Source organism: Delphinus delphis, chromosome 3 (genome assembly GCF_949987515.2).
Source record: "Delphinus delphis chromosome 3, mDelDel1.2, whole genome shotgun sequence".
Lineage (NCBI taxonomy): Eukaryota > Metazoa > Chordata > Mammalia > Artiodactyla > Delphinidae > Delphinus > Delphinus delphis.
Window position 1 is genome coordinate 7,961,680 of NC_082685.1, and position 23,662 is coordinate 7,985,341.

General features: G+C 59.0%; 1 protein-coding gene across 1 annotated transcript; it reads right to left on the reverse strand.

Annotated features, from left to right (window-relative positions):
• Positions 1 to 1,330: 1,330 nt before the first annotated feature.
• On the reverse strand, positions 1,331 to 20,642 carry ADAMTS10 (ADAM metallopeptidase with thrombospondin type 1 motif 10). The gene is made up of 26 exons (XM_060007649.1): positions 20,574 to 20,642; positions 18,267 to 18,345; positions 16,767 to 16,953; positions 16,182 to 16,528; positions 15,675 to 15,831; positions 14,460 to 14,677; positions 12,906 to 12,989; positions 12,662 to 12,807; positions 12,213 to 12,256; positions 11,959 to 12,064; positions 11,727 to 11,873; positions 11,389 to 11,530; positions 8,419 to 8,526; positions 7,864 to 8,009; positions 7,703 to 7,766; positions 6,872 to 6,974; positions 6,507 to 6,640; positions 6,285 to 6,408; positions 5,196 to 5,276; positions 4,944 to 5,107; positions 4,722 to 4,848; positions 4,497 to 4,626; positions 3,947 to 4,151; positions 3,529 to 3,705; positions 3,276 to 3,435; positions 1,331 to 2,112 (listed from the first exon to the last, which is right to left on the reverse strand). Exons 3-26 carry the CDS (start codon positions 16,852 to 16,854, stop codon positions 2,003 to 2,005), a joined length of 3,312 nt encoding a protein of 1,103 aa, XP_059863632.1. The 5' UTR covers positions 16,855 to 16,953; positions 18,267 to 18,345; positions 20,574 to 20,642; the 3' UTR covers positions 1,331 to 2,002.
• Positions 20,643 to 23,662: the final 3,020 nt, after the last annotated feature.

The window sequence follows — 23,662 nt, forward strand, 5'->3', positions numbered from 1 at the left end:
TAGTTCCTCTTATGACAGCCCCCTTCTCACTTCCTTTGGCGGGAGGGGCCGCGACTAGAGGGGAGGGAAGCTGGGCCTGGGGGGCGGGGAGAGAGCCCAGGCAGGGCCGAGGGAGCTGGTTGTTTGGGGCTCTGAGCCTGAAGGGAGAGGTTAAGGATGGATGACAGCCGCTGTCAGACCCCAGAAAGCCGCTTCTCCAACTCCTCTGGGACGCGGCTGCAGCAAACTGCGCTGCAGGTCAGCTGGCTGCAGGACTGACTGCTCCTTCCTGGGCTTCGAAACCACTTCAGATGTATGTCTCCTCTGGGCATCCCCGAGCAAACTCCCACCTCCAGAGCCGCTTCGGCTGGTCCTTCCTCCAGAAGGGACCTCGGGAGCCAGGTGTGTTTGTGTCAAAGGGAGGGCAGCGGGAGTGGCGGGTACCAAGAACTGAGAGCACCTGGAAGGTCCCAGACTTCGGATGTCACACCTGGAATTAATGACCCCCAGCTCTGTTACTTCCGGATCTCCCCATTTTGTCATCGTAGAACGGCGGCACCTGGCACACGTGGGATCCAAGGGTCGGCCCATCTCCGGATCTTTGGGAGACCAGCAGGAAACGGCAGTTCCTAGAGGCTGTCATCTGATACACATCGAGGAGGTGGCGGGGGCAGAAGCTGACCCTGGGTGAGCCTGGCAGGGAGGGCTGTGACCAGGGGTATCCCTGGGCTCCCGGCAGCACACCACACCCTGCCTAGAGGCTGGCACGCCTCGGCGCCCCCTAGTGGCCACATCTGGGGAGAAGCCCGTTTCTCCCTGGACCTCCTGCGCAAGTTTGCTCAACCGACTGGCTTGGCTTCCGCAAACCTCAGCAATGCTTCCAGCCACTAGGAGTGAAGAGTCTGGAGGACCCCCACCTCGTTGAGGGCGTCAGGGGAGGCTTCTGGGAGGAGGCGATGTTTGTGCTGAGAGGTGAGTTGGAGTTAACTAGGTGAACAGGGAAGGGGAGGGTACACCTGGCAGAGGAAACAGCTCTAGCAAAGGTCCCAAGATGGGAAGAGGGTAGGGAGATTGAGGGACTTCCGGGAGTCCAGCGTGACTGGAGCCTGCAGAGTGACAGGGAGTGTGGTGGCTGGAAAAGCAGGCGCCAGGCTGTGTTGCTTAGAGCGCCTCCGTGAGCAGCTGTATTTTCGACCTAAAATCACTGGTTTCTAGTCTGTGTTGGAACAAGTCCCCTTTGGCCTGTTGGGGCCGACCCGCGGGGGGCTGTGGTCGCTTGCAGGATCGGGGGTAGGGGACAGCTGAATGTGACCCAGTCTCACTGACACACACCCCCCCACGCACGGAAATCTACACAAGACAGAACTTTATTGATGTAGGGCTTCCTGGCGAGGGGTGTGTGGGCCCCAGGGCAGGGCCTGTAGCACCATGATGGGGGTGGCCTGGATGACATGGTCCCCCTGGGGCAGGCAGGGCACAGGATGGGGTGGATCTTCCCAGCTCTGCCTCCCCCTGTAGCTGGTCTGGTTAGGTGGAGGGTGTCAGGGAGGTCGTGCTAATCCCCTCCCCCGTGGCGGACATAGATTCCCCCCCAGCTCAGAGTGGAGGGGTAGGGCAGTGCTGGGGCGGGGGGCAGGGCACCGGCTGACCCCCTCCCCACCCCCACTCTTCACAGTACATATTCCGATCAAAGGCGGGGGTTGTGCTGGGGGTCTCCCTAAGGGTGGGTGGCAAGAGCATTAGGGCGAACAGTTGTTCCCACCTCAAACCCACCCCAGAGGGGGTCTCATTCTGAACTGGGAGACGGGAAAAGGAGGGGCCGTGGGCGTGGCCAGCCCCTCTCCATCCCCCTCAGCCAGGAGCCCCGCAAGAGTTCCCAATAAATAACTTCCGGCTCCGTCTCACCCTTCACTCCCAGCTCCTGCCCCCCTCGGGCTCCTTCAGGCTGGCCAGCTGCAGGCCTGGTCGCCCCACCCCCATCCCCAGCCGGCCCCCAGCCTTGGCTCCGAGGACCGTGCGCCCTCTAGCGGCCTTGACAGGTTTTGCAGCACATTTGGCGGAAGTAGGCTCGGCTGCAGAACTGAAATTTCAGCACCAGGGGGCAGTAGGCGACCTTGTTCACATCCTTGCACTCTGGAGGGGGCGGGAGAAGAGTAGGTGAGGGGAATCAGGTCTCAGCACCCCTTCTGGCAGCGGCGCGACCGCAGGCTGCACAGCGCTTCCTAGCTCCTCTGTGCCTGGGTTTCCTCACCTCTCAAAGGGGTCTTATACCAGTAACTATGTCATTAGGTTGTTTTGAGGATGTTGGGAGGGAAGTGCAGGTCTGGGGCTGGGACACCGTGCTACACCACGAGAAAAGTGTTCCTTTTCCAGTTATCTGTTTGGAGCTGTAATCCTTGCTCGTTTCCCTTTGTAACAGACTGAGGACCTTGAGCTCCAGAGCAGTCACTCCTCTCAGGGTATTTGTGTAGTTTGTGTTCAGGGTAATTGACAGTCTGTTCATGACAATGGACCAGGGTTCCCAGTTAGCAGTTAATGATGTATGACAGGGCCCGGTGCTAATAAAGGGCTTCACGTGGATTATTTTAGTCCCTCTCCCTAACAGGGCACTCCCTCAAGTGAATATATTAAACGCCTCTTGATAGATAAGAATACGAAGGCACAGAGGTGGAATGTGAATCCAGGCAGTTTGGTTCCGGTGCCCTCAGTAAGTAACCTATTGCTCTCTATGAAACATAAATTTACTTAGGTAGAAAAAAATGGGTATATTTAAAGCAGTGGTTCTCAAGGAGATGCGATTTTGCCTCCCAGGGGACATTTGGTGATGTCTGGAGACATTTTTCAGTTTTCACCACGGGGAGGAGGGGTACTATTGGCATGCAGCAGGTAGCGGTCAGGGATGCTGAACCCCCGACAATGCATAGGGCAGCCCCCGTGACAAGGAATCATCTGGCCCCAAACATGAATAGTGCCTGAGGCTGAGAAACTGATTTAAAGAAAAATATCGGGCAGATAATGTTATACATGGAGATGATCAAGGTGAAGGTCATGGAGGTGGCTGGAGGAATGACCCGAGTTTGGGCCCCCAGAAAAATCAGGTGCCTACAACGCCTGGCGCACAGTGGCACCTAATACATGTTGGCAGGCGGGGAATGGTGAAAGATGGTCTGGAGAAGACAGAGAAAGGCACTTCCGTGGTTGCAGAAGCTCTAGGGCCAATGGCCTGGAGCCCCAGCTCTCCTATCTACGGCGTCCTCTGGACAGGACCCTCCTGGTTCCCTCCCCGCCTCACATACCTTCCAGGCCGTCGCCGGGGGGCGCGCTGTCACACTTGGCCTCGCACTGCTGCGTGGCGGGGGGCCGCAGGGCGTCCGCGCACTCGCGTGAGGGCTGCCCTGTGTGGCTGGAGCAGCGCACCGGGCGCTGTTGCTGCCCGAAGCCGCACTGCGCGGAGCACTGTGGGGAGTCGCGGATGAGCCGCAGCCCAGCGCGGCCACCCACCCTGCCACCCGTGCCCTGGTTCCCGCCCTGCAGGGCGCGCCCGCCTACCTCACCCCACTCTCCCGCCACCCAGCGGGCCGGCGGGCAGCGGCGCAGGTTGCAGCGCATGGTCGCCGGCGGCTTGGCCGCGGGCGGGCAGTGCGTGGGGGGCAGTGTGGCGCGGTGATCTGCGCTCTTACAAAGGACGACACGGTGGCGGAGGCCCGGCCCGCAGCTGGGGGTGCACTGCAGTTGGAGGGGGCGTTTCATGCTCAGTGGGCGCCTCCCTCCCCGCTCACACAAGGGGTAGGAAGGATGCTGGTCCGCTGGGAGGTGAGGACGGTACAGCTAACTTTGGACCAGTCACGGCGCGGGGTGGGGGGGGCTCACTAGGGCTAGCGGGAGTGGGGAGGCGCCTCAGTGTGCACCCGACATGGGCAACCCAGGCCCCTCCCTGCTCTGCACAGGGCGGGAAGAGGCGGCTGACCTCCGACCAGTCGAGGGCGGCCCACTCTGGAGGGCAGGCCGGGCCGTGGCAGGCCTCCAGCACCGGTGGGCGCGGCTGCGGGCAAGCGCTGTCGTCCAGCGCCTTCTCCTCGGCGGCCGACACGCGGCGCTGGCACACGACGGAGCGGCTGCGCACGCCCGCATCACAGCTGCGGCTGCAGCGCGACCAGTTTCCTACGACCCAGCTGTGGGGGGAGGGTTAGTCTGAGACAGGACGCCGGGCAGGCCACCCTGAGCTTGGGGCACGAGCAGATCCTCCTCCTCGTCAACAGTTAACATCATTGTGGAAACTGGCACCGGGATGCCTGCTGCTCCCGTGCCCCACACCTCGAACTCAGAACAACTTTCTTCCGCACCCACGTTGGGGGCTGGGAGGCGCATCATCCCCAGGGGAGTTCACCTGGACTTGGCCAGGGAGCACCATTGCTCTGACTCTGACCTCACCTTAGGGAGCACCCACTCCTCTGATCCCAGTAGCACCGTCACTCCAGTGCTTGCCATCCCGACCCTGCCCCCTGGCAGGCACTCACTCGGGTGGGCAGGGCTCTGTGTTGCAGGCGCGCTGCCTCTTGGGTAGCTTGCTGTGGGCGCTGCAGTGGTGCGGAGCCACGGCTGAGCTGTCCAGCTGGTTGCGGCACTCCACAGCCTGCACCTGGCTGCCTGGGGGCGGGCGAGAGGTCTGCTCAGCCCTGCCCGACCCAGAAGGTCAGCCTGGTGACCAGGACCTGCCCCACCCCGTCCCACCCCGGCCTCACCGCCTGCACACTGGGCCGAGCACTTGGTCCAGGGCGCGTAGTGCCAGGAGTACGGAGGCAGCGCATCTCGGGTGATGGGTGCATTGAAGCGGTAGCGGAGGACCGGCAGCTCAGTCCGGGCCAGCACCTGGGGTTGTAGGCGGGGATCAAATGGAAATCAAGTTCGAGGCCCCACAAGGATGCTAATGTCCTCCTGCACCTTGCTCCCAGCCCTGCTGTTACCATGATGATGAGAGATGCGTTAATGGGTCCCAGGGCTTCTAGGCTCTGGGTCTGATCCGGCCCTTGTCGCAGCTGAAAGGTGGTCCCGGCCAGGGGCAGGCGGTGGGGCTGGGGGGTCCCAGGCAGCCCCTCCAGCAGCAGGGACTCCTGGTCCCCCTTCAGGGCTGGGGGACAGCATAGGGGTCAGAACCCCAGCCACGCTGACGCCGCCCCTGCTGACCCCCCGTCCTCATCCTCCCACCTCTGGCTCACCCAGGTGACTGAGGGAGAGGTTCAGGTCCTGGATGAAAATGTGGACGGAGCCTTTGGGGATCCAGACGACTTCCTCGTACCCTGGACAGTGGAGCTCAGATGTCACCCACTTGGCCCTTCCCTGCACCTGCCTGTCTCCCCCATTCCTGGTCCCTGATGATAACAACTAACCATTACCATGCTAAGCACGTACAGAGACATGCCACCTCATCCGCAGCTCTGACCTTGTGAAGGTAGATGTGTCATCACACCCACTTTACAGATGACAAAACTGAGGCTCAGAGAAACAAAACAAATTGCTCAGGTTCCACAGCTAGGAAGTGGCTGGGCTGGGATTTGAACCCACACTTTCTCACCTCTCAAACCATCAAAGTGGTCCGACCCGCCCCCCACCCCCCAACAAGCAGCAGGGCTGGGCTTGGGCAGGGGGAAGGGGGCACCGCGAGGCCCTGACCCACACAGGGTGACTTGGCGGTTTTAGCAGTCAGAGTCAGGTTTGCAGTGAGCTCCATCACTTACGACCTGGATGATCTTGGGACCCTGTGAACCCTCTATCCCTGCCCACCTGCGTCCCCGCTAGTTTATCTGTACCCCAGGACTGTCCCCTGAACTCCACACTTGGCCCTCAGTGTGCGTTTGGTCCCTTAAGCCCACCTCCCCTCTCCCACCTCACGGGGGTCTCTTCCCTTCAGCCCAAGGTTGGGAGGCATTCAAGTTCACCACACCCTGCAGCTATCCCCACCCCTAGTAAGCTCTGTGCTTCAGCACAGAGGGTCCCTCAGCCTCCTTGGGGGGTCAGGCACCTGCCCCCTCAAGACCCGGTTTGAGGCCCTCAGGATGGGGCAGGGGAGAGAGGTAGGCCTCCACCCCCTTGGACACTTTAATTGCCGAGCTTCAGGCACCAAGAACCCAAGCCGGTCCCTGACCCTGACCTGGGGCATCACATCCGGGACCTTTTGGGGTCCCTTACACCCCAGTGGGCCCTCGGCTCTGAGGAGTTGCTGATCTTGGCTACTGTGGTGGGGCGAGCCCCGCCCCCAGCCACCAAGTGGGGAGTGTGAAAGGGAAGCTGGGGGGGGGGTCTCTCACCGGCTCCAGGCCAGGCTGGGCTGAAGACCCCCTCGATGGTTTCGCAGGCGCTGCCATCACCCCCACACACTCTGCACTTGTCTTCCCGCAGGTCAGAGCCCAGGACCCGGTCGCAGCCCACGTGCTGGGGAGGGCAGTGGTGTGCGTGGGGGAATTCAGGGAGCCGCCCCCCTCCACCTCCGGCCCCCTCTCCCCTCCCCTCTCGCGGGGAGTCCCCTCCACCTTGCACTCGCCGCTGACACAAATGTCCACTGTGTCTGGGCGGCAGGGCGTCCCGTCCACCACAGCCGCCGCCCTCTCCGTGTAGAAGTTGAAGCCTTCTGCTAGGCACGTGAGCGAGCAGGCCTTCACGCCCCCTGGGGGGCACGGCCCCATCAGACTGAGGGCCAGACCCCAGACCCAACAAGGACGGGCAGGTTGGGCAGAGGGAGCGGGGCCTCCCGGTGTTCAGTCTAGGCGCTGCTGAGCCACATCCCGGGCGCTCTGGCTCCTTGGGTGAGGGGAGGGCTCAGGGCAGACCCCATGATATGGTCTCCACCTGCGGCTGTCCCGTTACTGCCCCAAGGCCTTCTGAGTCCCCTGCTCACCTCCCCGGTACGTTTTCCACGTGTAGAATTTTCCACGGAAGGGGACACTGTCAAATTCAGAGCACTGCATTTCCCTGAAGTCCTGGGAGCCTGGGGGACAGTCCTGGGGCACAAAAACGGAGAAGTAGGGAGGCCAGGTGTTGGGGGGGATGCAGTTAGGGCAGAGGCCTGGGGACGGAGAACTAATGCTCTGAGCAGGGGTGGGTTGGAGGAGTGAGGCCGGAGGCAAGGAGGCCAGGGAGGAGGCCGGGGAGGGGGCGTGGTGTCTGAGATGGGAGGAGGTGACTCATTAGAGTTTGTGAGCAAGCGGAGGATAACACCTGGGTTTCTGGTCTCAGACCATGGGGCCTCGAGAGAGCTGGTTTAGGAAGGAGCAAAGCCCACTCTTCGCGAGTGTGGGGGATGTGTGGACGGAAGTGTTGGACAGGAGACTGTGGTCTTTGGGCAGAAGGCAGTGCAAGCAGGGGACGAAAACTTGGCCACTGGATTTTGGGGCAGGGAGCTCGGCTCAGCTTTGGGGCAGGAGCAGGGCTTTTGGGGGGAAATTGGGCAGTAAAGGGAGGAACGCGTGTAGTTGGAGAGGGTTGTCAGGGGCCAAGCAGTTATTTCCAGGTGGGAGACGCATCTACTGCAAAAGTGTGAAGAGTTGGAAGGAGACAGGGCCCAGGGCTGGTGTAGGGAGGTCCGGGAAAGGAGGGGGTGGCCGCTGCAGGTTTCCAGAGGAGACGGTGGCCAGCTGGCCCAGGCTCGTTGGAAGCTGATGTATGCCTTTCTTTTCCCGCGTGTAAGAGGGGCCAACGGTACCCGGCTTGGGATCCTGGGGGGACTCACATCGGTGTTGCAGGAACGGTGCCTCCGTCTCTCGCCCAGGCAGTACTTGCCCCCGATCGTCGGCCTGGAAATGGGGGTGGACGGCAAAGAAATGGGGCAGGGGGAGTAGGGGGCGAGGACCGCCCGCCCCGCTCCCCCGGCAGCGGGGCCTGGGGGCTGACCTGGGGCTGTCGCAGTGACGGCTGGAGGAGGACACGCCGCCGCCGCACGTCCGGCTGCAGTCGCCCCACGGGGTCCACGGGCCCCAGGCGCCGTCCACGCCCTCCGGCCGCGACCCGAAGGGGACGCAGACCCGCTTGTAGCACCACTGCGGGTGGGATGATGGGGAGGGGTGAGTCGGGCTTTGCGGACTCTCTGGGGCTTGGCGCTCAACCCTACCCCCACCCCAGCCCCCCAGCCGGAAGTCTGAGCCCTCCTGAGGTGGAGCGAAAGCGGGAGGGGGTGGGGGACGGAGGTGGGGTCTGAAGACCGGGATTCTGTCCGGTAATGTGGGGGCGTGGCTAGGGTGAGACACTGTTCAAAGAAGGGGCGTGGCCTAAACTTTGGGTCCGGAACGAGTGGTGAAGCTAGTGTTGGGACGAGCGTGCAGGGCACGGCTTGAAAGCGAGTGTGGCCTCAGGCCAGGGGTGGGGCTTACAAGCAGTAGGCGTGGCCAAAGCCGATGGAGGGGTCTGGGGGTGGGGGTGGGGGTGTGGAGGCTCTTGGCCTGCGCTCACCCCCTTGTCGATGGTGTGCGTCTGGCACAGCGTGCCCTCGGCGGCCGGGATGCTGTTGGTGATGCACCGGTTGCTCTTGCTCAGACACCACAACTCGCTGCAGACCTCCTGCGGGCCAAGGCGCCCGCTCAGCCTCGCCCCCCTCCCACCTGCCTTGGGAGGACCGAGGCGACCCGCTCACTGCCGGCGGACAGTGGGGCCCCAGCGTTCCTTTCCTGGGTCTCTTTTTGCAAGCCCTTGTGGGGGCATGGGCTGGGACCTCTCCTCTGCCCGTAAGCAGCACTTATAAAACACCTAGGAGTGCCGCAAACTCCCTTAGGCACCACAATCCCCATTTTACTATGAGAAAACCAAGGCTCAGCCAGGTAAGGTCACTCGCTAGAAGTCACACAGCTCCTAAGGGTTAGTCTGGATCCTAACCTAGAACTTAGATCGCAGCGTCTATGATCTCATCCCTCTACAGTTCAACCCGTGGCGCCTCCCAAGTTTCTAGGAGAAACCTTGGGACCTGCTGAGAAATGAAGAGGAAGGATTTTTAGAATGGGCAAAGCAGCCCACCCAAGAGCAGTGGTTGAAAAATCAGGCCTGATGATGGCTCAGGTCAAGGGCCCTGTCTCTAATTCTTTTTCCAGCTGGTAGTTCTCATTGTTTCCCCCACCTAAACTGGGGAAGCTCCCAAAGCTGTTAATCTATGGAGGGTTGAGAGGGGATAAGGGCAGGCTGGGTTTATGTGGAAAGTTCCTCTAGTTCTCCCAGTGAAAAATCAGCCCATCTTCCTCCTGAGTCTTACTTGGGCTGGCCCAGACCCTGGCATCAGGTCCTGTCCCTGGCAGGAGGCTGGACCAGTCCCAGGGAGTCACTCAGAGCCTTTAGGTTCAGGTTAATTAATACCCCTGGACAAGCCCCACTGGGTTCAGGTGTGGCCAAATTTGATCCTCTAGCCTACATCCCGCTCCATATCCCAGGGTCTTTCCTCTGAGAAGTGAAGATTCTTCTGTCCCCTTTTTACAATCACATGTAATCTTCTCTTAGAACCTGATCCTTCCAAACTTTGAAGATTTGGGATTGGACTGAGCAATGGCGGTAAGAAGGAACTTTCCTGTGTTAGCCTCTGAGAGACACCTGCACACACATGAGAAGTTTGGAGGGTTGTTCTCAAACCTGCTCCCTCAGAAGATACTTCTCATCTAAAAACTCAGCCTGGTTTGCTGGCTTCACTTGGCTTATGTTCTCCTGGCCATGTGTAAAAATATCACAGGCCCTGATCCCACTTCTGACACCTCTTAAAGAGAACTGCCTAATCCAGTCCTGCTCTTCCTCCTCTCCACAAGGAGGTGCCATGGTATACATGAATGAGTCCTGGGCCACTCATGGAGACTTCAACTCCACCACTGACTTGCAACACATTTCCCCTCTCTGGGCCTCATCTGTTAAGATGGGCCTTGTCTACATATGGCTGAGGGGCATGTAACGGAGTAGATATGAAAGGGCTTGCATAAACACCCTGTTGTTGAGTAATAAGACCACAACTATCTCTGGACCAGGCACCAGGCCCAGCTCTTTACACATATTAACTGGTTTACATGTAGTCAATCATTTACCCCTTTGCCAGGAAGGCCAGGAAGATGTTCCTTGGAAAAATAAAAGGAAGAATCAGTTCAACATACAGCCAGCAGTGGTCCTTGCTTGATAATCTGGCACTTTCTCCACTTACCCACCCCTTTATAAAATTTAGATTCATAGAGAAACCTAGATTCCAATCCCAGCTCTGTCATGTTCTCAAATGGTGACTTTGGGCAAGGCATCCTCCTTAGGCCTCAGTCCCTTCTTCTGCAACGTGGGGGCAACAGGGTTGTCAGGAGTTTAACTGAGATGATACATATCACATGCTTGGCATACAGTGAGCATTCAATAAATGTCAGCCATCGTTGTCATCGTTAGGACACCTGGACACAGCAGATGCTCAAGAGTACCTTCTGAACTCTTTAGGAATTCATCAGAGGGAGCTGTAGTTAGTTACCAGCCAAGTTGGGTGGGGTGGGGTGCTGAGAGTGGATTAAACATGAATTGATCCAGGGTTTGTCTCCTTGTCTTGCACTGGAATAAAGCGAGGGCATTTTAACAGCTGCCTGCTCCCTGTTTTGAGTTAACATGGCCTTAGCTTGGGCAAGTCATTCCAGCTGATCTTTTTGAGTCTTGAGGGTGTGCAGAATTGGGACTGCGTCTGGGCTACGAAGGCTGAGGCTGTGAGGAGTTAGGGGGTGTGTTCAGGGAATTGGGGGAGGTAGGCAATGGAGGGGCAGACCCCGGATGAGCCGGTGGTCCCTGGTGGCTGAAGAGGGTCACCAGCTTCCTCGGGGGAGCTGGGAGCGGCATCCCCAGCTCACTTCTCTACGGGTGGATGGGGCTTTGGGAGCTGAGTATAATCCTCCAGCGAGAGTGGGGAGTGATCAGGAGGCTCAGAGCTCGTCCAGCTAAGGACTGGGGTCGAGAGATCTCGTGAACCAGTCAGTGGGGGAAGGAGGGAATGCAGACAGGGTATCCCTAGAAGGATCTCTCCAGTTTTTTGCCAAGTGGGGAAGATGGTTCATCCCCAGGGAAACTAGTTCCACCAAATCTGGATGTTTCGTTAAAAATGGCCCAGTTAGGGATCTTGGGACTTCAGTCCTGCTGCAGCAGAAGGTGGACCCCCAGGCTCTCCCCAGCTCAGTCCCCAAAACAGGGGTCTGGAGAACCAGGAGATCCCGTTCTTGTTCCCGAGCATTGTGACTGTGCGTGACGCTCGTATAACCCCATGCACCTCTGTCCTCCCGTCCCCCACTGAGGCCCACTTCCCTTCCCAGCTCTTCCCACCCCCGCTGCCCGTGTGTGGGGTGCCCACATGGAGTTTCCCACCCCCGGTGGCCCCCCCACCCTGGTGGTGGTGGCCCCCTCCCCTCCCAGGAAGGAAAGCAGGAAGGCTCTCTCTACCCCGTATTTACACTGACGCGATTTGACTCCATGCTGGAAGCGGCATTGTTCGTCTGCATCATAGGCCTGGCCGGGGGCCACTGTTGGGTACACGAAGTCCTGTCTGGGCGGCCGGTTGTTCAGGCAGAGCCCCAGGCCCAAGCTGTGGCGAGAAGAGAGCAGCTGTCACGCTGGAGGGCTGCAGGCCAAGAGCTCAGAGGCCCCAGCCAGGTGCGGGTCCCGGGGAGCAGCCCTGGGAGCACATGACCCTTCTCAGAAGCGGCCCTGATTGCCAGAGGTCCTCCCCTCCCCCAACGCGAGTGTGTGTCCCTGGGTGGGACAGGCAGGTGGGTCCTCACTCCAGAAAGCTGGTGATGTAGTCACGGCTGCAGGAGGACCACACAAACGGGTTGGTCTTCATGGTGATGTGCGCGGCCATGAGTTTGGCCGGGTCCTGGCCACGGGCCCCGCAGCTGTTCCCCACGCCGTCGTGGTTCATGCCAAACCTGGGGAGAGGAGCGGCGGCTCTGCCGGGTGTCGAGGGACCTGCCAGGCTCCTCCCGCCCGCCCCCTCCCGTGTCCCCGCCTCACGTGTGTCCGATCTCGTGGGCAATGGTGAATGCTGTGGCCAGGCCGATGTCTTCGTTGATGCTACAACTTCTCTCTCGCTCACACATCCCGCCCACGGGGGCCAGGCCTGGGAAATGGGCGTGTGGGGCTGCAGCTGGGGGCTCGGGACTGCGTCGTCGACCCTGTCCACTCTGTCAGGTCCCCACCCCCACCAGGGCCAGTGTCACCCAGCCCACTGCCTTCAGACGTGCCTGAAACCCAGGGGACCCGGGTACCTAGTGTGCCGCAGGGTTTGTTCTTGTAGATGCAGATGTCATAGCTGTGAAAGGAGAGGAGGGCCGTGAGGGAGCTGGGCTGACTCCCTAAGCCCCGCTGCTACCATCCTGCCTGTCTCTGGTGGCTGAGTCCTGCCTGGGAAGCGTTCCCTGCCTCAGAACTGAAGCCTCATGCTCTTGCCCCAGCTGGCCTTGGAGATGCTGGGGTGCATGAATGACCGACTGAATGAATGACAGAGTGAGTGAAGGATGCGTCAGTGTCCGAACAGCGCCACACATCCTCAGGCTCCCCAGCAGCCCCTCCCCCTCCCCGGCTCCCCAAGGGGGTGGCTGCACAGTCTCGGCCTCTTCCATCTCTCGGCAGAAGTGATCCCTGCTTAGACCTGGACAGTCCCCTGGACAGCTCGTCCCCCGGCTCAAGTCCTAGTGGAGCCGTCCCCGCCCCTCACCGTGTGATGAGCACCGCTGTGTCATGGTTGGCCACGCCGTTCTCTGGAATGGCATTGCCATGGCCGCTACGGTTCACGATGGATTTCTGCCACTTACAGAAGCTGTCCAGGGACTTCCCAGCATGGTGGGTGATCTCCAGGGTGGGCTGAGGGTGGACAGAGAGAGGTGCATGGGTACTAGCCACCCAGGGGAAGGTGGGCAGCGCTGGCGTGCAGGGGAAGGTGGGCCCCCCCAACCCCGCACCTGGTCCTCCGTGAGCAGGATGAGGCGTGTTACCAGGATATTAACGATGTTTCCCAGACTCGAGTCCTGGAAAAGTTTGGCAACCTGACCTCCAAGAAACAAGAGAGACCGAGTCTTAAGAGGGGCCCAGAGTAGAAAACAAAAAGTGAAACGAGGACAATAGCTTGCTTCGATCTAGTACCTACTGTGTGCTGGGGCTCAGGCTAAGCCTGCTGCATAGATCTTCACAGGAGTACGTATTATCATTCCCATTTTACAGATGAGCAAACTGATGCTCAGCTGGTTAGGATGCGCAGCTGGCAGGCGCTGGAAGTGGGATTCAAGTCCGGCTAAGCCTGTCTGCCAGTGCGTTTCTTTCCAACTCACCCCTACCCTGCTCAGCTTGTCTGTCTACTTGTCCTCCTTCCTCCCTGCCCACCCGCCGGCTGCCTCTGCCCAGAGATGGCCTAAAGGATGTGCTCATCTGGCCTCATTCCATACTGTCTGAAGGTACCAATTTGAGCATCACCACCGGAAGGTGGAAGTGTGGGGGCAGGAAGCTCTGGAGACAGTGGTCAGAGGGGAGGAGGAAGTGCCCGGGGGAGAGTGGGCACAGATGATGGAGGCCACTCTGTGCAATGACCTTGGAGCCCTGAGCCATCACGGTCCCATGTGGAAACCCCCAGAAACCCTGGCAGGTTTTAGGGAACTTTGGAAGCCCAAGGGAGGAAGGCGGGTCCTGGGCAGAAAGCAGGGGTATCAGATATGAAGTTATGTCAACGTAACGGGCCAACTGTCTGCACTAAACTTCTTGTCTTCCCTTTTTGCTTTAGTGGAACAACAGCATCACTCATCAAGCCCTTACTGTGTGCCAAGTGCTCTAGCTGGCTTCCCTCTCACTATCTCCTACCCTTTTGTGATAGATACTAGTATAGCCCCATTTTACAGAGGCAGAAACTGAGGCTCAGAGAGGTCCACCGTCTTGATCAAGATCTAGGATGGGTGCTGACTCTGAGCGTGGGTCAGCCAGGTCAGCCTGTATGCATTTATAGGTAGGCGCTTGGGCGAGCCCTGCATGAAGACAGATGTGCACCAACGTGTGTACTGCTAACCTGGGCAAGTACCTGCAAGTCGCCCATTTATTTTTTTATACAGCAAATAATTACAGGGCACCTTACTGTGTGCTACGTGCCGTGTTAAGCTTTAGCAGTTCACTGCATCCACCTTAGCCTTATGAAGTCAGTACTATTATTATACCCATTTTACAGATGGGTAAACCAAGGCAGAGAGGTAAAGTAACTTGCCCAAGGGCACACAGTTCAAAAGCGGCATAGCTGAGATTTCAGGCCAGGCTGGTTTGCTCCCGAGTCCATGCTTCTAGCCACTGTGCTAGGCTGCTTCTCTTCCTTCCTGGCCACAAAAAGCCCTCCCTTCTCACTTACCCTGTCCCCTCTCCATTCTCTTTCACTGGCCTCAGGTCAGGGATGGGGGGGGATGGTGACACCCCTTTTCCTAACCTCTGGAGCGAGCTCTATGTTCTTGGCGCCCCACGCCCAGGGAGGGGGAGGCACTTACAATGTTCATGATGGCCAGCACATACTGTTCCACGTCTCGGCGCCCGTGGTAGGCCACCATCATCTTGTCAGCCACCACCAGGGTCTCCACATAGCGCTCTCGGCTGACCGAGCGCTTCAGGCCTGGCTGGCCGCGCTCTGTTTCATTCCCGAGGGGCCAGGCAGGTGGCGGTTTCAGGGTGCGCAGCCACCAAGGCCGCCCCTTCCACGGTTTCTCATCTGGATGGACAATTTCTGGTCATTCTGCTGCTTGCTCTGATGGTCCAACTCCCTGTCTGATGATTCATCTGGCTGTCAAATAGCTCATTCTTTTGCTGCTGGTTCTACAATGATGTGGCTGTCTCTCTGCCAAACTGGTTGGTTGAACAGCCGCCCAGCATCCCATGACAATCAACATGACCGTGCAACTTCCCGACAATTCCACGGCTCGAATGGATGTGTGTAGCAGCCTGCCTCGCTGCCAGAACTGTGTGCTTGTACGGCTCCCTGGCCTTCTGACTGTGCAACTTTTTACTCACCCTGCTGCCAACTGTCTGGCTGTAAAACAATCCACCTGCCTGACGGTCTTATTGCTCGGCTGTCCCAGCGACTGTCCAATTGTGACACCATCCACTTTTCTGTTTCTACAACCCCCTGTGGTGGTGTGTCTGCCACGGTGTGCTACTCTGGGACTCTCAGATTATGCAACTAATTCAATGTTCCAGTGGCTCTGCCTTTCCACTGGACAGACATCATTTTTTTTAGCTGTACGACTGTCCTGGGGAATCTTCTGTTGTCTAGCTAGTTTCCTTACTTTCCCATTCCCTAAATGCCTGATGTTACAACTGTCCTCCTGCAAGTCGGGTTGTGAATCCGATCCTCCGAATGGTGGCTAAGGTCTCCTGGTGTTTTCCTTGTGCAACTGCCCCGATATTGGTTACCACCATCCCGCTGCTTAACTGTCTGATCAGACGATAATCCTAGAGATGGATGGCTTTACACCTGAGCGCCTGCCTGGCTGTCCAGCTGCCCGTCTCACTCACTGCTGGGCCATCGGACTACGGCAGCGACGGATGCGCTGTTCCACTGTCTGCTGCCCTGCTGACTGTCTGCACTGCTCCCTGGTGTAGCTGCCTGCCGACCTTCTGGATGGAGGGACACTGCCAGCTACCTCTGCCTCAAGGCAAAGATGTTGTGCACCCCCTTTGCCCAGCCCCAGAGAGAAAGATGTATGTACCTCTCACTCCACAGGCTGTGTCCAGGTGGGGGTGACGCAGGGAGGAACGCTTGTACACCACGTGGGGACCACTCTCCTCTGGGCCCCGCTGCCCCTTGGGCCCTCCTTGCAGGGGCTCGATTAAGTATTCTTCTTCATCTGCCACAATCAGGCCATGCTGGGGGTTGGGAAGTGGGACAGAGGGCTCGGCTCAGGTTCTGGTTCCCAGGACCCCTGGGACCCTATCTCTGTCTCTATGATTTAATTCCTTCCATTGTACTGGGTTTATGTTACTGTTCCTTGTCCGGTTTCTTCGACGTTCAGCTCATTAATCTTTAGCCTGACCTACGGCTACACACTTTCTTCTACGGACTGCTTTAGCTGCATCTTAAAATAGCTAATCCTTTCGATTAGCTCGAAATGCTTAAAGAACTTCCACTGTGATTCCTTCTCTGACCTATATACGTGTTTTTCTTAACTCCCAAACTCGTGGGCATTTCCCCCTACCGCCCAGAACCCTCCACTCACCAGGCCCCCACAGGTGCTGATGGCCACGTGGGAGCTGCTGGCCTGGCCCTGCAGGTGGCCGGCGTAGAGGCAGTGGGGCCGGGCGGCCCTCTGCCAGGCCAGGCCCTCTCGAGTCCAGTACTCCACGGAGACATGCCCCGCCAGGAGGCGAGGGCTGCGGGTCAGGTTCAGCAGGAAGTGGGTGCTGGGTGCTGCCACCTTGTAGAAAAGGCGGGACTCTGCTTGGGGCCCTGTGCCCCGACGCTGCCTCCTGGGGGTTGGCGGTGAGAAGGCCAGCAGTGCCCCGTTGTGGTCCACTCGGGTGGGGAAGGCGATCTCATAGCTCTCCAGACTGGACAGGAACTCATCTGTGGGTGGGGGTCAAAGGCTTGGGGACGGGCCCTGGGAAGGACCCCTGTGTCCTGCCCGCTTGGCTGCAGGGTAAACGATGCTGGCTTCAGTGAATCCTGAATCCAGGTCACCTGCTCCAAGACTCTGGTCTCACTGACCCCAGGGCCTACCCCACCACGACCACCGGCCCAGCTGCACTGACCCCTCCTCAGTTCCTTGCTCGGTCCCCCACCACTACCCCCGAGCCACCCCTACCTTGAGACCGGAAGGCGTGCGTGACCTCGAACGTGAGGCCCAGCCCCAGGGCGAGGGCCCAGCGGAGGATCTGGCAGGCAGGAGCCATAGAGGCCACGTGTCCACATGTCTCTCCCCAGCCCCGGCTGCCAGCAGCCCCCACAGCGCTGCCTTCCCTGTTCACAGCCTGGGCAGCATCACCGGGATCCTGGGATGGGAGAGCTGGGTCAGCGGGGCCTGGTCCTGCTGCCGGGCAGAGCCAGTGCCAAGGTCCCTCACCAGGCAGACAAAGACACCTGCAGCAAGCCCTTCACTCCCAGCCTCACGGATGCCCATGGCATTCCCCCCTCCACGCCCCTGGTTTGAAGACTCTGAATGCATTTCCTTACTCAGTAGCCTCTCTGTCCCCCCCCTCCCCCCACTTCCCCACTATCCTCTGTATGCTCTTAGGACAGGCGGGGACCTTGACTCCGTGAGCACTTACTATGTGCCAGCGACTGGCCAAGCTTGTTCATGCCATCTCATTTCATTTCTGCAATAACCCAGGGGATTCGTTCATCGGGTGGCGACTGTGTGTAATATGGATACAGTCCCTCTCCTCCCACTCCCCCCCACCCCGTGGGGCTCAGTCTCACAGGAATGACAGATGACAGACAAGTAAACGAAAAGACGTGTAATTCAGATCAGGACACGTTCTTCATGAGAAATAACCAGGAGGCTTGCAAGCAGAGGTGGGAAGGATGAGAAGTGAAGAGACAGGAGACAGTGCAGTGGTCCAGGCAGAGGAACGGCAGGGGCAAAGGCCCAGGGGCAGGCAGGAGCTTGGTGTGGACCCAGGACCACAAAGGGCCAGGGCAGGAGGGCAGCAAGGGGCTGCTGGCCTGGGACACACTTGAAGGCTGGTCAGCGTGAATTTTCAACCCATATTAAACCCGAGGCCAGTGCTCGGAGCACCCCTTCCCCCGGGGGCCCTGCCTTCAGATTCTGTGTCACGGGTAGCACAACTCACCCCACCAGCGGGGCTGCAAACCCCTGCATCGTGGTCTCTCTTCCTGTGACCTCTCCTCCACCCTACATTTCCAGCCCGGCCCCTAGTCCTGCTTCCTCTCATTTCTCCTCGAAGCTCCGGGCCTGCCGGGCAGGTCTGTTTCTCCAGCATCTGCCCCAGGCCGGCCTGCCACAGACACCACTCTGGGCCACCACCCTGTGCCAAACCCTCCACCCCCCTCCTGTCTCCGCCCTCCTTCTCCTACTCTGTGCAATTTCCCCCTTAATCACATACTGTCTTGTTTTCTTTGCAGCCTGGCCAAGTCTGAGAGTCGATCCCCAAACAGGGCAGTTCAGCTCCTGAGAGATGGAGCCAGGTTTCCTCCAAGATGCTGACTTAGAAGCTGACACCCACCCCCCGTCCCCGGCCACTTCTGATTGGACCCCTCCAGCTATGGGGAGCTCACTCCCACTCTATGACTGTGGTGCTCATTTCAGATGGGCTGATGCTTGGGTTTCTCTTTTTTTTTTTACCTTTTGGGGTCTTCAGTTGGTGGCGCGGTGTCGAACCTGTGTGTGAGTCTCTCTGGGCCTCAGTGCCTCTTCTGGGAGCCTGGACAGGGTGGGAGGGGGCAGTGAGGAGAGCAGAGCTGGGTCTGGAGTTCAGGGGTCACTGAGGACACCCTGCCCTTCTCCCCGGCCCTGGTGATCCTCCTTTTCGCTTTCATCCTCCCTCTGTTCCTAGTTCCCCATCCCCACCTCCCTCCTCCCAACTTCTGTCCCCTCCCATCCCCATCCCCTCCCCTATTCCATCCTTGACTAGCTCTGGGATCAAAGCCCCTTCTGTGTGTGTGTGTGGGGGGTCCCTCGAGCCCCCTCCTGCCTTAACACCCCTCCCCATGCCGAGGCGGCAGCATTCTCATTGCAAGTGAGGCTGGAGCCCCCCAGCCCCCCAATCCTGCCCCTTTCCTCCTTCCCATGCTGCCAGGCCTGGTGCGGAAGCTCAGTGGCTCTGTGGCTCTCTGAGTCCTCACCTCGGTCCTCTGAAGCTGGGCCCCTCCCCCCTACAACCTCTCCCATGCCTCTGGTGCTTCTAGCTCAAGTGGGGTGTGGGGAGGGCAGAAGGACCCAGCACAGGTGGTGGGTGAGGTGCAGGATAGGAGGAGTCTGGGGGGGGGAATGTACAGGTACAGGTGTCTGCCAGGGTGAGGCCAGGGGGAGAGAATCTGGAACAGTGGTACAGCCCACAGTGGGGCTGGGAGGTATGACCTGCTCTGGGCATTGGGGGGACCACGAACAGATTGGTGGCTCTGGTGGGGGGGAAGAGAAGGCTTGGGGGTGGGTAGAGGATTACTGGGCCTGAGCCTGGGGTGGGGGGGCCACAGGATGTCAGCTGGGGGTCTCCCCTGGGATGTGTGTGGGTGATTACACATCCATGAGGCTGTAACTGTGTATATGTGACTTTGTGTGTGGTGTGTGCCCACGTGACTGTGTGTGTCTGCCCATGTGACCCTGTGTGTGACCGTAAGAGTGTGTTTGTGTGTGTGTACCCAGGCCTGGCCATCTCCTCCAGCCCCTCCCTCCTACAAGGCAGGAGGGAGATGGCCAACGTGGGGGAGGGTGCCAGCCCGCTGGAGGTGGGGGAGGAAATACCGGCGGAAACAGCCTCTGGAAACAGAGGCTCCATCCCATCCCCGGGATCCTGCAGGGATCTGCCGCTCTACACCCAGATGTCCAGGGCCGGGCTGGGGGACAGGGCCGCGGAGCCTCCCTGCGGAGGCCAAGGCCGAGACTGCCCAGGCAGAGGCCCGGCCAGCCCAGGCTCTGCACATCTGGCCGGGCAGGCAGGAGAGGCGGCAGCCCCTGCCCGGAGAGCAGACAAAGGCCCGGCCTGCAGGAGGAGGGGGCCCGGCACCCGGCGGGTCTGCAACCAGCCGCTAATTAAAGGCCCTGAGCTGATGGCTGGAGACACTCGGAGACAGACGGTTGTGGCCCCGATGACCAACTCAGGGGAAATGGGCGGCGCCACTCCCACACCCAGACACACAAACACACATTGGCAACGACGTGCACGCACACACACTTGAGGGTGACCACACCTGTGAGGCTGGGGACCAACAACCAGACACCGCAGACCCACAAAGGACCCCCCAACACTCAGGACACGCTCACACCCTGAGACAAACATCCGAGACACACAACTACACGTTCCCCAGACCTATGTGCATACATACACACACAACCCAGAGTTACACACCCAGGCTTACGTGCACAGACACGTACACACTCATTTCCACACTCACAGCAGACCAGGAACAAATTCACTTAGTCCTCCAAACCTTGAGACCCACCAGATGCACGTACACACAGGCATTTACGCACATGAAACTCAGACACACACGGAGACACACCGGCAGATGTTTGGAGAGACACACTCATCCAGACATTTACACCCAGGAGATGCTGACCTACGTGCACACACCGGCTTACACTCACACTTCCGCAGACATAACACCCAAATCACACATCACACACAAATTCAAACACAGCCAGGCACTTACATTTTCACACAGCCACACACGCGCAGACACACGGCATTTATACAGACGTGGATGTCCACACACACACACACACACGCAGCAAACAAACGCAGACAGGCGCTCCCAGGAACTCAGGGGCGCGTTGTGTGTCGCACACGCTTAGGGACATCGCACACCGCCACAACCCCCATGGCCCGACGTTCATCGTCCGGCGGCCCACGGCCATCCCCGAGCGACGACGCGGACACACAAAGTCCCCCTTAGTCCCGCACCCCCGCCCCGCCCCGCCCCGCGCCGTTACCCGCGGCCGGCCGCCCGCCCGGGCCTCCGCCTGCAGTCCCCGCCGCCGTCTCGCCGGCCCACGCGCAGGAAGGGAGGGAGCGAGCGCGGCGGCGTGGCCGGGGGAGGGGGCGCGGGGACGGCACTTCCTGAGCAGCCTGCCAGGGTTATAAAAAACCCCCAAACCGCGCGCCGCCAAGACCCCGCCCGCCGCCGCCGCCGCCGCCGCCGGTGCAGGGCCGCGGGCTGGACCCGAGCCAGGGACCCGGGAGCTCGGGCGGCCCCGCCCGGACAGGCGCCCAGTCGTGGGGGCGGGGGAGGGATGGAGGATGGGGGTGAAATACGGTGGGGGCGGGGATAATGGGCGGCGGCGGGGGGGGGGCGGGGAGAAAGAGGTGGAAGGGTGGGGGGAGGGGAGAAAGCCTAGGGTAGGGGGCTAGAGAGGGAGGGAGAATTGGGTAAGGGTAAGGGAAATGGAGGAAGAGGAGAAGGGGGTGGTTGGGGGAGGGGGAAGTTGGAAGGGAAAGAGGCGGGGCAAGGAGGAGGAGGCAAAGTGAGGGGGGGCGGTAAGGGGCAGGAATGGGGCCAGAGGGGGATGGGGGAAGAGGGTGGGGGAGGGGAGGGCCCACTCCCTCGCCGGCATCCACAGCGTCCACAACAGCTGTTATTTATTGAAGGCGAGTCCTCGCTCAAACAAGCATTTATTGGGCGCCTCCCGTGTGCCAGGCACAGTGCCCGGGGAGGCTGAATACATCTCAGCTCGCCCCCGCCCTCCCAGCGCTCCCCTCTGGGAGTCTGACCAGGACGGAGCCAGGGCTTGGCCTGGCTGGTCCCATTTCACAGAAGAGGAAACTGAGGCCGGAGAGGGGGCGAGTGAACGCTCCGTGAGAGGGGGTGGCCCTGTGGGTTTTGGTTACCCCTGGAGCAATGCTCATTAGACGTGGAGCTAAGGCATGAGTAGGGGTGACCTGCACAGTCAGGGCCGGGATGGGATTTGAACCCCACGTGGCCGGCTGCCCCCCAGGCCTCTGGGTGCCTGTCTAGGGGCTGGTGCTCCGGGAGGGGCAGGGCGGTGACCCGCAGACCGCAGGATTCCAGGCATTTTCCAGGCCTGGCCCCCAGGGAGCTAGGCAGAGGCTGGCCTGGCCTTGCCCTTGGCCTTCTCATCTTCCTCATCCCTTGGTGGGGTGGGGGGGGGTGGGGGGCGTAGTAGCCTTTACAGGGCCAAGCGGGAGGGGTTCAGCCAACAGCAAACATTTGTTTTCTTTGCCTTGAACTTGGAATGACGTGTCAGGGCTCCTGCATACAGTAGGTACTCCACAAATACCAGAGTCCTTCCGGAGCTCCCACCAGGTTACAGCTCCACCTCCACCCCATCCTCTCCCCAGGCCAGGCCAGAGGGGCAGCCCATTCTCATTTGCTACCCACTTTCCACCCCCCCAGGGAGAAGCAAGTCTAAGAAAGCCCTCTCTGCCTCTGCCAGCCTGTCCCTCTGTTCCCAGCATGGGCCTGTTGGGAGCCCACCCTGAGCTGCCTTCTGTTTACTTCTTTCTCCATCGGAGGGGGTGGCTGCCTTTGCATTCTCAGTTTGCCCTGATGCTAAAACCTCCTCCTTTCAGCCCAGTGTCTGCTCCAGCCACAGGTCCTTAGTCTGGTGATGGGTGGCCACCAGACAGCACTGAGAATTTCAGGGCTGCTTTGTACAAGGAGCTCCCAGCTTTTGCCACTTACTAGCTGTAAAACCTCCTATAATCGTCTGGGAAACTGGCTCTTTGCATCCATTCCCCCTCCCTGACGTGCCACCACCCCAGATGTCCCTTGGGTGCTCCCTTTCCCCGCTAGGTGTGGTCTGGGTGTAGGACATGTAACTTGGCCCTAAGCCACACCCACATCCCATCTCCTGGCCTCCTGGACTGATTGGAGGATGGGCACTTAACCAACCCGCAATGAGCTGTGTCAGGGCTTTTGCAAGGAATCCTGGGAAACAGATTTTTGCATCTTGAGTAGCATTTGAAGCTGAGTCCCCATCTTAGACGACAGGGAGAGACCTCTAATAAGACTGAAGCCAACAGACTTGTGGTTGCCAATGGGGAGGGAAGGATTGGGAGTTTGGGATTAGCAGAGGCAAACTATTATATATAGGATGGATAAACAACAAGGTCCTACTGTATAGCAGAGGGAACTATATTCAGTATCCTGTGATAAAGCATGATGGAAAAGAATATGAAAAAGTATATATATATATATAACTGAATCACTTTGCTGTACAGCAGAAATTAACACAACATCGTAAATCAAGTATACTTCAATTAAAAAAAAAAAAAGATGAAGCCACCCAGGTGGAGGAGGGCAATGGCCCCAAGGCCATCATTTCAGCCCTGAGCCAGCTGTTCCTGAAGCCCATAGCTGGGCTTTCATTCATGCAATATTTATTAAACAGTGTTTTGTGCCAGGTGCTGGTGCAGGTACCGGAGACACAGCCAGGAGCAATGACAATCTCCATTCCCCAGAGGTAATTGACCTGCCTCAGGGCCTTTGCACTTGCTGTTTGCTGTGCCTGGAAGGCCAACTGCATCTCATTCTTCAAGTCTAGTCTCAAACATAGCCCCCTCAGTGAGGCCTGCCCAGCCACCCCACCCCCCACACACTTCAAGATTACCCCCCCAACACACATACCTCCTCTCCCATTTCCTGACTTATTTTACTCTCAGCGTGAGTCACCACCTGACCTACTCTGTGGCATACTTGTGTTTGTTGATTCTGTCTTTCTGACGGGAATGTCAGCTTTGAGGATGGAGTCTTCATCTGTGAGGTCCACAGCAGTCTCCTGAGTGCCTAGAACAGGGTTTGGCACAGAGTTGGTGTCAGTATTGAATAAATAGGGAGCTGTCAAAAGGCTCCCTGTGGAGGTGGCATTGACATCCCGGTTTGAATGTTAAAGAAGGAGGAAGTGAGGGGGGGCCCCCCCGTAGTGAGGGCATTCTAGGAGAAGGGCACAGCAAGTGCAAAGGCTGTTATGGCCAATACATTATCTTTGGACTTAAACCAGCTTGGACTGATTTAAAAGATTTTTTTTTTTTTTGTAATTTGCAACCTTTAGAACCCAGAGTG

Excerpts from the sequence above, each read along its gene's own strand:
- ADAMTS10 (XM_060007649.1), bottom strand. The coding sequence starts at position 16,854 with ATGGCTCCTGCCTGCCAGATCCTCCGCTGGGCCCTCGCCCTGGGGCTG. Across the intron at positions 7,767-7,863 it reads CGTCACTGCGACAGCCCCAG|GCCGACGATCGGGGGCAAGT; the intron begins GTCAGCCCCCAG and ends CCCCATTTCCAG. Across the intron at positions 6,975-7,702 it reads ACCGTTCCTGCAACACCGAT|GACTGTCCCCCAGGCTCCCA; the intron begins GTGAGTCCCCCC and ends TTTGTGCCCCAG.